Source organism: Patiria miniata, unplaced genomic scaffold (genome assembly GCF_015706575.1).
Source record: "Patiria miniata isolate m_02_andy unplaced genomic scaffold, ASM1570657v1 HiC_scaffold_14, whole genome shotgun sequence".
NCBI lineage: Eukaryota > Metazoa > Echinodermata > Asteroidea > Valvatida > Asterinidae > Patiria > Patiria miniata.
The window spans coordinates 6165693-6177527 of NW_024037052.1; the positions used below are offsets into that span (position 1 = coordinate 6165693).

The following is an 11835-nucleotide window of genomic DNA, read 5'->3' on the forward strand; positions in this document are numbered from 1 at the left end:
TTTGGGGGTGGTTGCTACGTAAACAACTACACATGGTCGCTGTGATGTGGGACACCCTCATATCATAGCGCATTGTACATGCACGTAAACATATCACAGCTGCAATCGCCGGTGACTTCCGTGTTCATGCATACAAACTTTAAAAGAACCGAAAGTAAGACGTCTTAATTTAACAAAAAGAGAGTTCTGTCTTAAGCTACACATAACTTGGTGGGCAAAACAAATTAATTTAAAGGCAAGCACACTGACGTGACTGACTGAACTTCCTAAAGTTAAACTCGAGTCAAGCAAAATTGTGCCAACGTCGACAGACAACGTAAATTTACCATGGAGGCTTCTGCGCCAAGTACACGGCAGTCACGCTCTGCGCCGAGCACAAGGCAGTCATCTCAACCCACGATAGGGAGCAACAGCGGCAGATTTAAGGACAGAAACCCGGACATGACTACAGTAAGTTTTTATCTTATAATTAATTATGCCAACTCCTGTCTTAATTTTACAAGCGGGCCATACTGAAATAATTCACTTGTTTATCATATTGGAAAGGCCTATTGAAAATTGAAAATGTTGTTTGGTACTTAAATTTGGTATTTTAAATTGTATTATTTTCAGAAAGAAGTTTAAACTCAAACTGTCCACGGAATACGGAAAATCAAGTTGTGTGTTTCACCAGTGATATTTAAATTTGATTTATTTCCCAGGCGGGCAAACTGATCACAATGGAAGGAGAAACAACAAGAGATTGCCTTAATATTGAAAGGGTATGTAACAACTTATTGTCACTTTTGTATTTTGTCGAATTTTGTTCTTTGTTTTAGTGTTGTGAAGTGATGAAACACAATTTACAATTTAGGCGAAAAATTCTTTGTATAATTTAATTCGCTCTTTTTTCCTTTGTTTCATTTCTCACTCTTATTGAAAATTTAAAACAAAAACTCATAGTTTTATAAATTCATTAACAAAACATTTTTGTTCTCCAATATACAAAGTGATATGAAACCAAATTGTAAAAAAAAGTAGTAAATAGAGATATAATAATTATTAATATCTGCAAATTGAAAGAAATTCTTTTGACATAATAAATTGTAAATCCCTTTTTCAGGTGCAAACCCCAGATCAAGTGAAGAAATTCCGGAACTTTACCCAACCTGAGCCACAAGTCCGACGAGTTTTCTACGGCAAAGCTCTGGATCCAGACGTAGCTTCCACAGTTAACCATGGAGTCAAAACAAAGACTTCGCTCTTTGTAAGTTCAAAGTTCCGATGATCTTGCCACCAAAAAACTGGAGGAATAGCTCGGTTTCCCAAATTCTCATCCCGAGCACCATCACCTGCAATGTCATAGAGCTGCTTAAGCACAAAATTTGCTTAAGCACAAAAAACTTTGCTTAATATAATCAGGTTACCCACCAAAACTCCATGCGATTGTTGTGCTAAGAAAACAACAGCTTAAAACCAGTCACAAGCAATGAACATCACATGGAGTTTTGGCCAGTAACCTGATTATATCAAGCAGTTTTTTTTTTTTTTGGTTTTTTTTGCTTAAGCAAATGTTGTGCTTAAGCAGCACTATAAAATTGGCTGGTTGCAGTAGTCATCATAAGTCATCATAAGCCATCATAAGTCAGTCACAAGTCATCAACATGCAGTCTCAAGTCAAGTGACGAACCATTCCAATGAATTGTGACAAATACCTTCCTTTGTCACCTCTTACTCATTTGCCTGACTTGTGATTTGTCTTAAGATTGGCTTGTGACTGACCTCTGATCATTAACTTCAGAGATCTTTGCACTCTAATAACTATCAGCTTGCAGTTTCACCTGCAACACACATCTTGAATAAACCAACAGGCCTTGGAATCAGACTTGCCCATTGATGTTTCCTGAAACATCTTTTTTTCCCATAGTCTGGCGAGCTAATCAACCCAGATCCAAAGTCACTATTCACACAGCGATTGGACGACAAGAAGGAATCGTCCCTCTACCTCAGCAAACAGAAGGCCCCGCTTGGCAAGTCACATGACCAGGGCAAGGGTTTGCCCAAAGGGATGGACCAATATGAGGCCAAGTTTGGCATCAAGAATGTTTTTGGTGAGTCTTTTTTTTTCATGTTTTCATGGAATTGTTAAATTGTTAAAGTTTGGTTGAAGTCCTTGCAAGTCCGTAACAGTCAATCACAAGTTTATCAGACTCAAATCATATTATTCAAAGTCATTTTTTGTCATTTTTCGTCACCAGTTCATTGTCCCCTTACTCAAATTTTGACAAACTTGTGAATTGATTTCCACGTGACTCAACTACTCTTGTTTAAGTGGATAAAATCATGTCTGCTGTTTTTCTTGAAACAGTGGTAACATTGGTCTTGTTTAAAATGACAAAATAATCATAATAATGTGGTTTTTATGTAGTGCTTAATACTAATGTCCCAAATTGTTTCACAATTATTATGCCTGTTCATTTTAGGCCTTGAGACCATTTTTTTGCAGCAGCCCAAGATCAGCGCAATATGGTTTCCACTCTCACAGGTACCCATACTTCTGGGTAGAGTGATGCAATTGTAGTGAAGTGTCTTGCCCAAGAACACAACCACTGTGTTCCCCTTAGTTCCAATCCACCTACCATTGTGCACTGCACCATTTGAGTTGAATACTGTATCCATACAACAACAGGTCTCCGTGTCTGACTATATTGAAAAATATTGCATGCATGGTGAAGTGGACATTCGAATAAATGTTATGCTCCGTTTTCCCCCTAGATGTGACAGCGGGCGAGCTGGTCAGCCCCAACAAGACCTACCAGCAGGTCATGGAGGAGAGCGAAGCAGGTCGCGACCTTTACAAAGTGACCCACCACGAGTTCCACGTCGGGGAAGCGGTGGACCGCAACTACGACTGGAGCCGCTATCCGAAGGACAGCATGTTCGGCATTGCAACGCCTCACGACAACGACGGCAAACACGTGGCCAAGACGCTGAAGTGGCTCCGAAATGACCATCTGTAAGTTAACAAGACATTTCAGAGGTGTTTATTTAACACATACAGAGACCAAAAGCCTTGAGCTGTAATTGAGACGATCACAAATCTGTTACAAGTCCAGCACAAGTTAAATCACAAATCAAAACAAGGCAGGTCACAAGTGACTAGGGCCCAATTTCACGGCGCTGCTTAACAGTTAGCAGAAAAGTTTTGTTTAGCATAGCAGAAAAATTTGCTAACCTTAAGCACTATTTCACGGCGTGTGTGTGCTAACGGTCGCGCGTGCATGGAGATTTCTATTGTTACGTCACTAAGTTAAGCAAATTTTTCCTCTGAGGTAAGCATGCCATTTGCTGTGCTTATGCTTACGGTCTCCATGAAATAGACGGAGGCTCTGTTAGCAGAAAAACGTGTGCTTAGCAGCGCCGTGAAATTGGGCCCAGTGTTGTAGTCGAGACCATCACAAGACCAGACACAAGACCAGTCACAAGTAACAGTGGATGAACAATAACAAAGGAATGTCTTCGTCACAGTTCATTTGAATAGCTTGTGACTTGAATTGAGACTGGAGGTTTTGTGTTGGTCTTGTGATGGTCTTGTGTTGGTCTTGTGATGGTCTTGCAGGGTCTCGACTACAACACTGCAAGTGACAGGGGATGAACAATAACAAAAGGAATGTCTTTCGTCGCGGATCGTTTTAGAAGCTTGTGCCGTGTCCGTCTTCAAGAGAATGCGAAACTCCTGGCAATGCAGGAGCTTTGAAATGGGAATAGTAACTAAAGCCATGCGCTGATTTAACAAAACTGTGCACAATGGCATAATTCCATTTATGTCACATTTCACAAAAAGTATTCACAGCGCGGAAGTCCGCGATAGTGATTGCGGTTACCTACGATACCCTGACAAGCTTGATGGTTAAGTGGTAGAAGCTGTACTAGTAAACAGAAGGTCGTTGGTTCTTGTCCAAACTGGGCAGGCTTGTGAAGTTTTTCTCGCAAGCCCTCAGACAATACTTAGTATGCACTGCTTATGAAACTATGTTAGTGAAGGGCAAAAACATAATATTGAATTGACCGTTTTTTGTCCGATTTAGTGACAAAGGTACTAAAGTGGTCGCCAAGCGGGTGGATGACTTCCGTGAGCGCACGCAGCCCCAACTCGGCCAAGTACACGACCCAATCAAGGAAACCCTTCGCGTGCCGCCGGACCACACCTTCGGGATCTTGATCAAGCCTGATGAGTTCGGCGCCGGGGACCTGATGCACGGCCGATCCCAGGAGAGCTACCTTCGAGGGAAGGACAGGGACCGTGGGCTCCTAGCTGCCATCAGGCAACAGCTCAAGAAGGCCAACTACCACAACTTTAATGATCTGCAGGCTGCCTTCAATCACTACGACAAGGTGTGTGTTCCTAACCCTATCTCTCTGTCTGAAACTTCCCGAATCCTTCAAATTTCTCCACTGTAAATTTACAATCAAAGCATTTGTAGGATTACCAATGAACAGTATTCCAAAAACCATGTCGGGCTGCCTTTAATCACTACGACAAGGTATGTGTTCCTAATCCAATATCTCTGTCTGAAACTTTCTGAATCCTTCAAATTTCTCCACTGTAAGTTTTCAATCAAAGCATTTGTAGGATTACCAATGAACAGTATTTCAAAAACCATGTCAGGCTGCCTTTAATCACTACGACAAGGTGTGTGTTCCTAATCCTATATCTATGTCTGAAACTTCCCGAATCCTTCGAATTTCTCTGCTGTAAATTTACAATCAAAGCATTTGTAGGATTACCAATGAACAGTATTCCAAAAACCATGTCACTAGTGGTCTAGGTCAGTCACAGAAAGAACTACCGACACAAAAAGTACTAGAGTCGATCCAGTGGAGATTTTGAGCCCAGCTAAAGTTTGAGTACCCTGTCTTTGTGCAGAACGGCGACGGCAAGATTGACATTCAAGAGCTACGGTCCTGCTGCAGCCAGTTCAGCCTCCCCATTGAGCCCGAGCTCCTAGAACAGCTGATTGACTACTGCGACAATAACAAAGACGGCTACATCGATTACGCCGAGTTTGCCAACTTCCTGAACTGGAAGGACAAGATGCAGCAGGGCGTCGAGCCGCCCCCGGTTGGCGAACGGCCAGAGCAAGCAGCCGAGGACGTGGAGAGACTCAACAAACAGATTGACCAGTCCATCGGGGAGCACCGCACGTCTGCGTCCATGATCAATGCCGTAGTAGGAGGGGTGTCCACAAAAGGTAAGAATTGGATTGCTATCGCAAAGGAACTGCGGAACGGGGAAAATGACAAAAGTGCATTTGGAGTACAAGCCTTACCCAGTGTATGGCTGAGCAGTAATACATGTGAAGTCACTTCAGCCACTTCCTTAGACGCATGTGTAAATGTTCTGAAGCCAAGTAAATCAGAAGCAGCCATATTCGGAACCAGAGGTTACCATGAGGATGGTGGCCGTAATATAACCATACATCATAAGTCCAGCCATAAGTAAATCACTAGTCAGTTCACAAGTAACAAGGCTGAACAATAATAAAGTGTTGCCTTTGTCATAGTTCATATGTGATTAAGTTTTGATGACTTTTAATTTGTCCACAACACTGTGAAGTCAATAAGGGGCATCTGTGATGCAAATGCTTGGTGACAGAGTAAACTTGCCTGAAGGACTTGGGAAGAAATTAATAAGTTGTGGAAAATGAGTACAGACCTTACAACAAAGACTTGTAATAATCTGTCACGTTTGTTATTTGCAGATTACCGCATGTACGGGATCCCGACGATTCGCAGTGACCTGTCAGCTCCTAGGATCAAGAGAATCAGCGACAACAAGAACTATGGGGATGAATCTGATGCCTTCGGCTTGATCAACCCGTCCATGTACAGCAACAGGGGGGTCTATGAAAAGGACTTCTTCCAAGCAAGACCCCAGACACAGGTTGGTATAGTAAAGATTAGGACTTTTTGCCCTTGTCTGAATTAAGTCGACGGCTTGTAATTACCAGTGTTGTAGTGGAGTCACTTGAGTCGAGTCCCAGTCTTGAGTCACTTGAGTCCGAGTCCCAGTCTTGAGTCACTTGAGTCCGAGTCCCAGTCTTGAGTCACTTGAGTCCGAGTCTTGAGTCACTTGAGTCGAGTCAGTCTTGAGTCACTTGAGTCGAGTCCCAATCTTGAGTCACTTGCATCCGAGTCTTGAGTCACTTGAGTTGAGTCAGAGTCTTGAGTCACTTGAGTCGAGTCTGAGTTTTGAGTCACTTCAGTCGAGTCCCGAGTCTTGAGTCACTTGAGTTGAGTTCGAGTCTTGAGTCATGTGACATAAGTGATGCCCGGTCACAGGAAACAGGGAGGGGCGCATATAATAAGAACAACCATTATTTGCAACACCATCTGGAGAGTGGTGCAGTTTGATTCATGTGCTTAACATTCTCTGATGGCGTTACTTTCCAAAAAATAAACATCTGAGTTTTGTATTCAAAAGGTATTTAAAAAAAATATGTGTTGAAACACAAGTCATGAGTGTCAAGTCCGAGTCATAAGAGTTTTTTGCCGATATGTCTCAATTTGAGTAGGAGTCACCGCATGAAGAGAAGCATGGAACAGCTGCAGTTTTGGAGCAAAAGTTGATGAGGGGGAAAAGAGTTAAAAACAATTTTTAGAATCTATTCTTCTGAAAACCGGCATTTGTATTATCATCAAGCCAATTTTTGTGTTGGATTGCAACAATAATTTGGATTTTTTTCTCTATGCCTTGCACCCGCTCAGATCAAGGATATATTCACGTCAGTCGGAGTTCAGATGGACAACGACACGTTTCAGAAGCTGTGGGAGATCGCGACGTCGAGGTCGGACAAGGGTCAGGTCAGCGTGGAGAGTTTCCGCAGTGTGCTGGATGAGGTACAGGCCAGTCAGTGCGTGGAATCCTCATAACATGTCTCATTCCTCCCAAGCAAGGAAGTTTGTGTTTGTGTTTGAGCTCTAGAAGCAACTGTGCTCTTAGGGCAAGCTGCCATAAAAAGTCTACACATTTTTTTAATAATTCTCCAGAATTTTTTGTCATGCGCAAGTAATCTTGATCGGTTTGTAATACAATTAACCATTAGCACCTGTATCACACGGTGTTTATTGACTGAGGAATCCGTAAACTATTGAGTGTTGGGTGGTTTGTTGCGATACAGGGAGAAAAAGTCAGGACAGTTTTGGGCGGTACAGTAATAACGGGTTTAATCTACTGTAGGCCTGTACACTTTAAGTATATGCTAAGGTGAGGATGTGTGCCTTGTTATGAGAGATCTGGATGTAAACTTTGTAAGAACAAATTTTTAAAGAACATGTACAATTCTACGTTGAGTTTTCCAGGACAAATTATTACAATACTTATCTTCCAACAAATGTTATCAGTTTCACTCTCCAAAGATCAATACAGCAATACACAAACTTTATCTGAATAATAGTCGTACTTTATTTGCCAATGAACACTTTTTGTCTTCCTGTTTTAATATGAAAAATATATATATAATCTGGAATGATGAATATACGCAAAAAATTAATATGATGTACAATTCCATGTAGTTCTCATTGAATGAGAAAATAACAAAATGTTCCTCAGATTCTCAGTTCAAGACTTTAAAAGTCTCCATGTGTTTTCGCATCCAAACAGATTCATGTTCACGTATGGTGAGCTATCCATAACCATTTTTACCATTTCGTTGTTTTGAATTGTGTACGAATACGTTTAGTTATCGGAACCGCTACCAATAGGAGCACGCATCCACAATAGCAGCCTCCGATGAACGCCTTGTATCTGCAGCTAATCCTTTCATCCTCCTTCAATCAAACTTACAAAAATGAGGGTGTTAATCAACAATTTACTACGTGTTTCACACTGCTGTGTTCATGCTTAGCAGATAGCGGGTTGCATATAACGTCACAAGAGCACACAAACTGATGACATATCCAGCGCACTAAGTGTATCCATTTGCTTGCGAAACCTCTCTAATATATAATACACGTTATAATAATGGCAGGCATTAATATAGCACTTTATTGCAGCAACGGGGTATCAGAGCGCTTTACAATTATTAATATTACCCCTGTTTCAACGGGCAAACTCTCCTAGAACCTTCTCAACTCCCTGGGGAGCATACACGGCCGGTAGGCAGCCATTCGGCGCTCGCCCGTAATCAATCTTTCACAGTAACCAACACTGCCCTCACGGGTACCCATCTACTCCTGGGTGGGGAGAAGCAATGAGTGCCAAAGGGCCTTGCTCAAGGGCACACGCACCATAACACCAGGTTCAAAATGGCATCTGTAATGGAGGTCAAGCCAATATACCATTAAATATGTTATATATTACGGCATTTTAATTCTTTCTAAATTATTCAATTTATTCCGCACTCAAAAGAGTTTGGAATAAGTAGTACACAATTAAGTAATGTAACAAATTATTCTGGCCCTTATTGAACCCCCCCAAAAAAGCCATTGTGTATGTCTTTGAAAGTACAAGTATTCAAAAGAGGGACATAAAACTTTTGACAATATTTGCCATTTTTAAATTATACACACATTGCACTATGAGGAAAATGATGATGAAGATCAAATCAGCACACTTTATGCTAGTGTAAAATTTCAATGCGAGCAAAAAAAATCTTAAAGCAAGCGGTATGTCCAAATTTTCAGCACAAATGATGAAAAATTATGACGAATGACCATTTGTGCTAACACACCACTTGTTCAGTTTTTGGTTGTGGGAAAAATGAGGTTGCATGTAGTTGTGTTTTCAAGTCGAGCGTGTTTCTTTGGCCCCCAGAACCTTGACCAAAATTAGGAATTGGTCGCATTTTATCAGAAATAGCACACGGAGGACTATCAGAGTACTTGCATAGTACTTTGATATTCTGTGCTAGGGTAATTTACTTTCTACGTAACAGAAGAAAATCATAAAGTAGTGATTTCACAAAACTTATTCGTGTTAAAATAAGATTAATTTATGGCTAATCTGATAAAATCCACCTGCTTTTGGATGCAAACACTACATGTTTTTTGACCGATTTTTTTTTTTTTTTTAATTCTCTTATCTTCCAGAAAATTCATGACAACGAACAATATCTTAAAAGGTGCCTTTTCTACTATTCCAGTCTCAATTTGAACTTCCAATTTTATTATATGCATGCCGTTGTACAATCACAAGTCAATATACTCAATTTTAGAGGAGTTTCTTGAATGTAATTACTGGTCAACAGTCAAACATTTCTGATGGTGTAGTTTGGCAAGTTTTTATTCGGATTTCTAAATACATTTTCTACATTTACTTCTCAACCGCCATTTTATGTTTTCAATTGTCAAGTTCAAGAACTATGTCCGGTAGTTTGCAACGGTAACAAATCAGATCTTGGCAGATGACATGTACAAAGTGCCTTTATTTCAAGTTAACAATGTATATAAAAACTCACTTTTTTTGTACATATTTGTGTATAAAATAAATTCTTGTAAAGCGTACTTATATCATTATGTTACAATTTTTAAGTTTGTGCAACCACTAGATTGCACAAATACAGTGGCAAAAGCTTTTTGTGTGATTACCAAAGAATGCTGGCGTTTAATATTAATATTTAAGAGTGAATTTGCCTGTTTTATGACATTTCTAATAATTGTACACTTTGATTCACTATGCATGTACACATTTTACAAAAATTCACTTTTGTTAGTATTCTTTATGCCAAAAAGAACCAATCCGTCCAATCATTTTTCTTGTACATACATCAGAGTGCCTTTACAACATGTTCAGTACTGCAAAGGTGGTAATAAATTTACACATTAAATTGCATTAAATATATGCCGTTATTTCATGTCTCTAAGTTTATTTACCGCTTCGCATAGGAATAACTGTTTTGATCAACAAGTGAATGCATACCCTCTCACAAAGCTGGGGTGCGTTCCACTCGCGGAAACATGTTTGCATTTGTTAGCTATGCCTTAAAAACATGCTACAAATGTAATCCAAAATGGAGCCATGATGTCCTCGAAAAACTTTTTTCAAAATGGCAGCCCCTGTATCCCCCCGATCCAACAAGTTTAACTGTTTTGATAACAGCTTTTAAAAAAATCCTCGAAAAAAAAAACAATGCCCGGAACGTATGATCAGCCCCAACAGGATCAGAACATTCATGGTGCGTGTCGGCCGTTTTGGAAAACACAGCAAATGTCTCGGGAAGGCCGTTTGTTGCTAACGTTGGCGGCAAACAGTCAGTCCCACTTGCGCAAACATTGGTAAACGTTAGCATTGTTTGCGTATTGTGGAACTCACCCCTGCTTTATGGATGAATGCGCAACTTCAAATACAAAAGCTATAGATCTTGATTTAAAAATAAATGTTTGTGCATTTATTTTGTGCATTTATTTGAAAACAAATCTTTTGTGCTTTTAAAAAACCTGCCATTGTTAATCTTAACAATGGTCACAGCCTGAGGCATCCATAGCATATTAATCACAGACCACATACATCAATAAAACAGCAATGTTGGGATGATTTCAGGGAACTTCTTGCAGGCAACAGCCATACGATAGCAATTTGAGGTACTGGTACCGGCAATTATTTTGCGCACCGGTATTTTTTTGCGCACAAAAGCAGTAAGTTTGGAACAGCGAGGACAGAACATTCCAAAAGTGGGAGGGGGTGCCACAGTACATATCTGACTGACTATACAGCACGTCCCCAAACTACAAAACAAGTAAATTTTGAAAATTGTTCATGTTGTGAAAAGGGCTGTGGTTGGAATCATTTGCCTGGCTATCAGTCATCATGGCAAGACCTCAGTTTAATGCTCAAGGCAAATGATTCCAATCCCAAACCACATCAGCCTTTTTTTTTCACAACATGCAGGATTTTACACAGCTTACAACACACAGCACTGAAATTCATTAAGGCAAGGAACTTGGTGACAGGGTCCAAAAATGTTGTGATCATTTGACAATTGAGTAATCAAAAATTTTCAAAATTGACTTCATGGTTTTGTAGTTACTTCAAGAATAGTCAGACCGACAGTTTTTGGGGGATATACTGTAGAATGGACTTAGCATCAGGGAGATGTCATTTTAATGTTGGGTTTTGCCCTTCATCGATATATTTTTTCATTAACACCGTTACCTCAGTGTTGTCTGAGGCTTGCAAGAAAATATTCACAAGCTCGGTGGGACTCGAACCCACCATCTCCAGCTTACTAGTGCAGATGTCTTACCACTCGACCACCGAGCTTGCTGGGGTTGGCTGGCTGGTTCGTTTCTCATGTAGCAGTGTTTAACGCAACCAAACTATTTTATAGGATGGGATTTGCGTCAGGAGATTTTAAATCAATGCTGGGATTGGTTTTGGCAAAAACAACAACACTATGTGTGGGGAGTTAAAACTCTTGTCCAAGATTGGTCCAGCGATCTGGGACGAGTAAGAAGTACTTGTCCATGGCCTCACAGAAACGTGTCCGGTAAAGCTCTGGAGAGACCACCGTCGGCATTTTACCTGAAAGAAACAGTGTTTAATTTATAGTATTTAATAGGTTGATCTTACCAATACAGCTCTACATGCCATCAAATTCTTAATGTGACATAATGAAAAGGAGGTGGGGTACACGCCCCCCCCTAAAAAGTTTGCGCCCTCCCCCCCCCCCCCCCCCCCCCCAGTCGCACTCCCCCCCCCCCCCCCCCCCCCACTGAAAATTTGGCATCCGGAGAAAAAAACAGCCATAAAAGTTACCATGATTAGCTGGAAGAACATAAAGTCCCTTTTTTCCGCAACTATGTCCGTATTTTTTCAACAAAACTTTTTTTTTCCGCGAGTGGCTGTTTATTGTAACG

The 11835-nt window shown here is 40.6% G+C and overlaps 2 protein-coding genes across 2 annotated transcripts in view; one reads left to right on the top strand and one right to left on the bottom strand.

Annotated features, from left to right (window-relative positions):
- Positions 1 to 51: 51 nt before the first annotated feature.
- LOC119721972 (EF-hand domain-containing family member B-like) lies at positions 52 to 8450 on the top strand. The gene is made up of 9 exons (XM_038191942.1): positions 52 to 450; positions 702 to 761; positions 1103 to 1246; positions 1907 to 2090; positions 2755 to 2995; positions 4068 to 4374; positions 4907 to 5231; positions 5742 to 5923; positions 6748 to 8450. The coding sequence occupies exons 1-9, from the start codon at positions 328 to 330 to the stop codon at positions 6910 to 6912; spliced, it is 1731 nt and encodes a 576-aa protein (XP_038047870.1). The 5' UTR covers positions 52 to 327; the 3' UTR covers positions 6913 to 8450.
- A 2480-nt stretch (positions 8451 to 10930) lies between these two features.
- LOC119721974 (1-phosphatidylinositol 3-phosphate 5-kinase-like) overlaps positions 10931 to 11835 on the bottom strand; it is a 72929-nt gene continuing 72024 nt past the window's right edge. The window contains exon 39 of the mRNA XM_038191943.1: positions 10931 to 11500. Coding sequence (XP_038047871.1) covers positions 11385 to 11500 — 116 coding nt within the window. The 3' untranslated portion in view covers positions 10931 to 11384. The remainder of the gene's footprint in view (positions 11501 to 11835) is intronic.

Excerpts from the sequence above, each read along its gene's own strand:
- LOC119721972 (XM_038191942.1), top strand. The coding sequence starts at position 328 with ATGGAGGCTTCTGCGCCAAGTACACGGCAGTCACGCTCTGCGCCGAGC. Across the intron at positions 451-701 it reads GAAACCCGGACATGACTACA|GCGGGCAAACTGATCACAAT; the intron begins GTAAGTTTTTAT and ends TTTATTTCCCAG. Across the intron at positions 5,232-5,741 it reads AGGAGGGGTGTCCACAAAAG|ATTACCGCATGTACGGGATC; the intron begins GTAAGAATTGGA and ends TGTTATTTGCAG.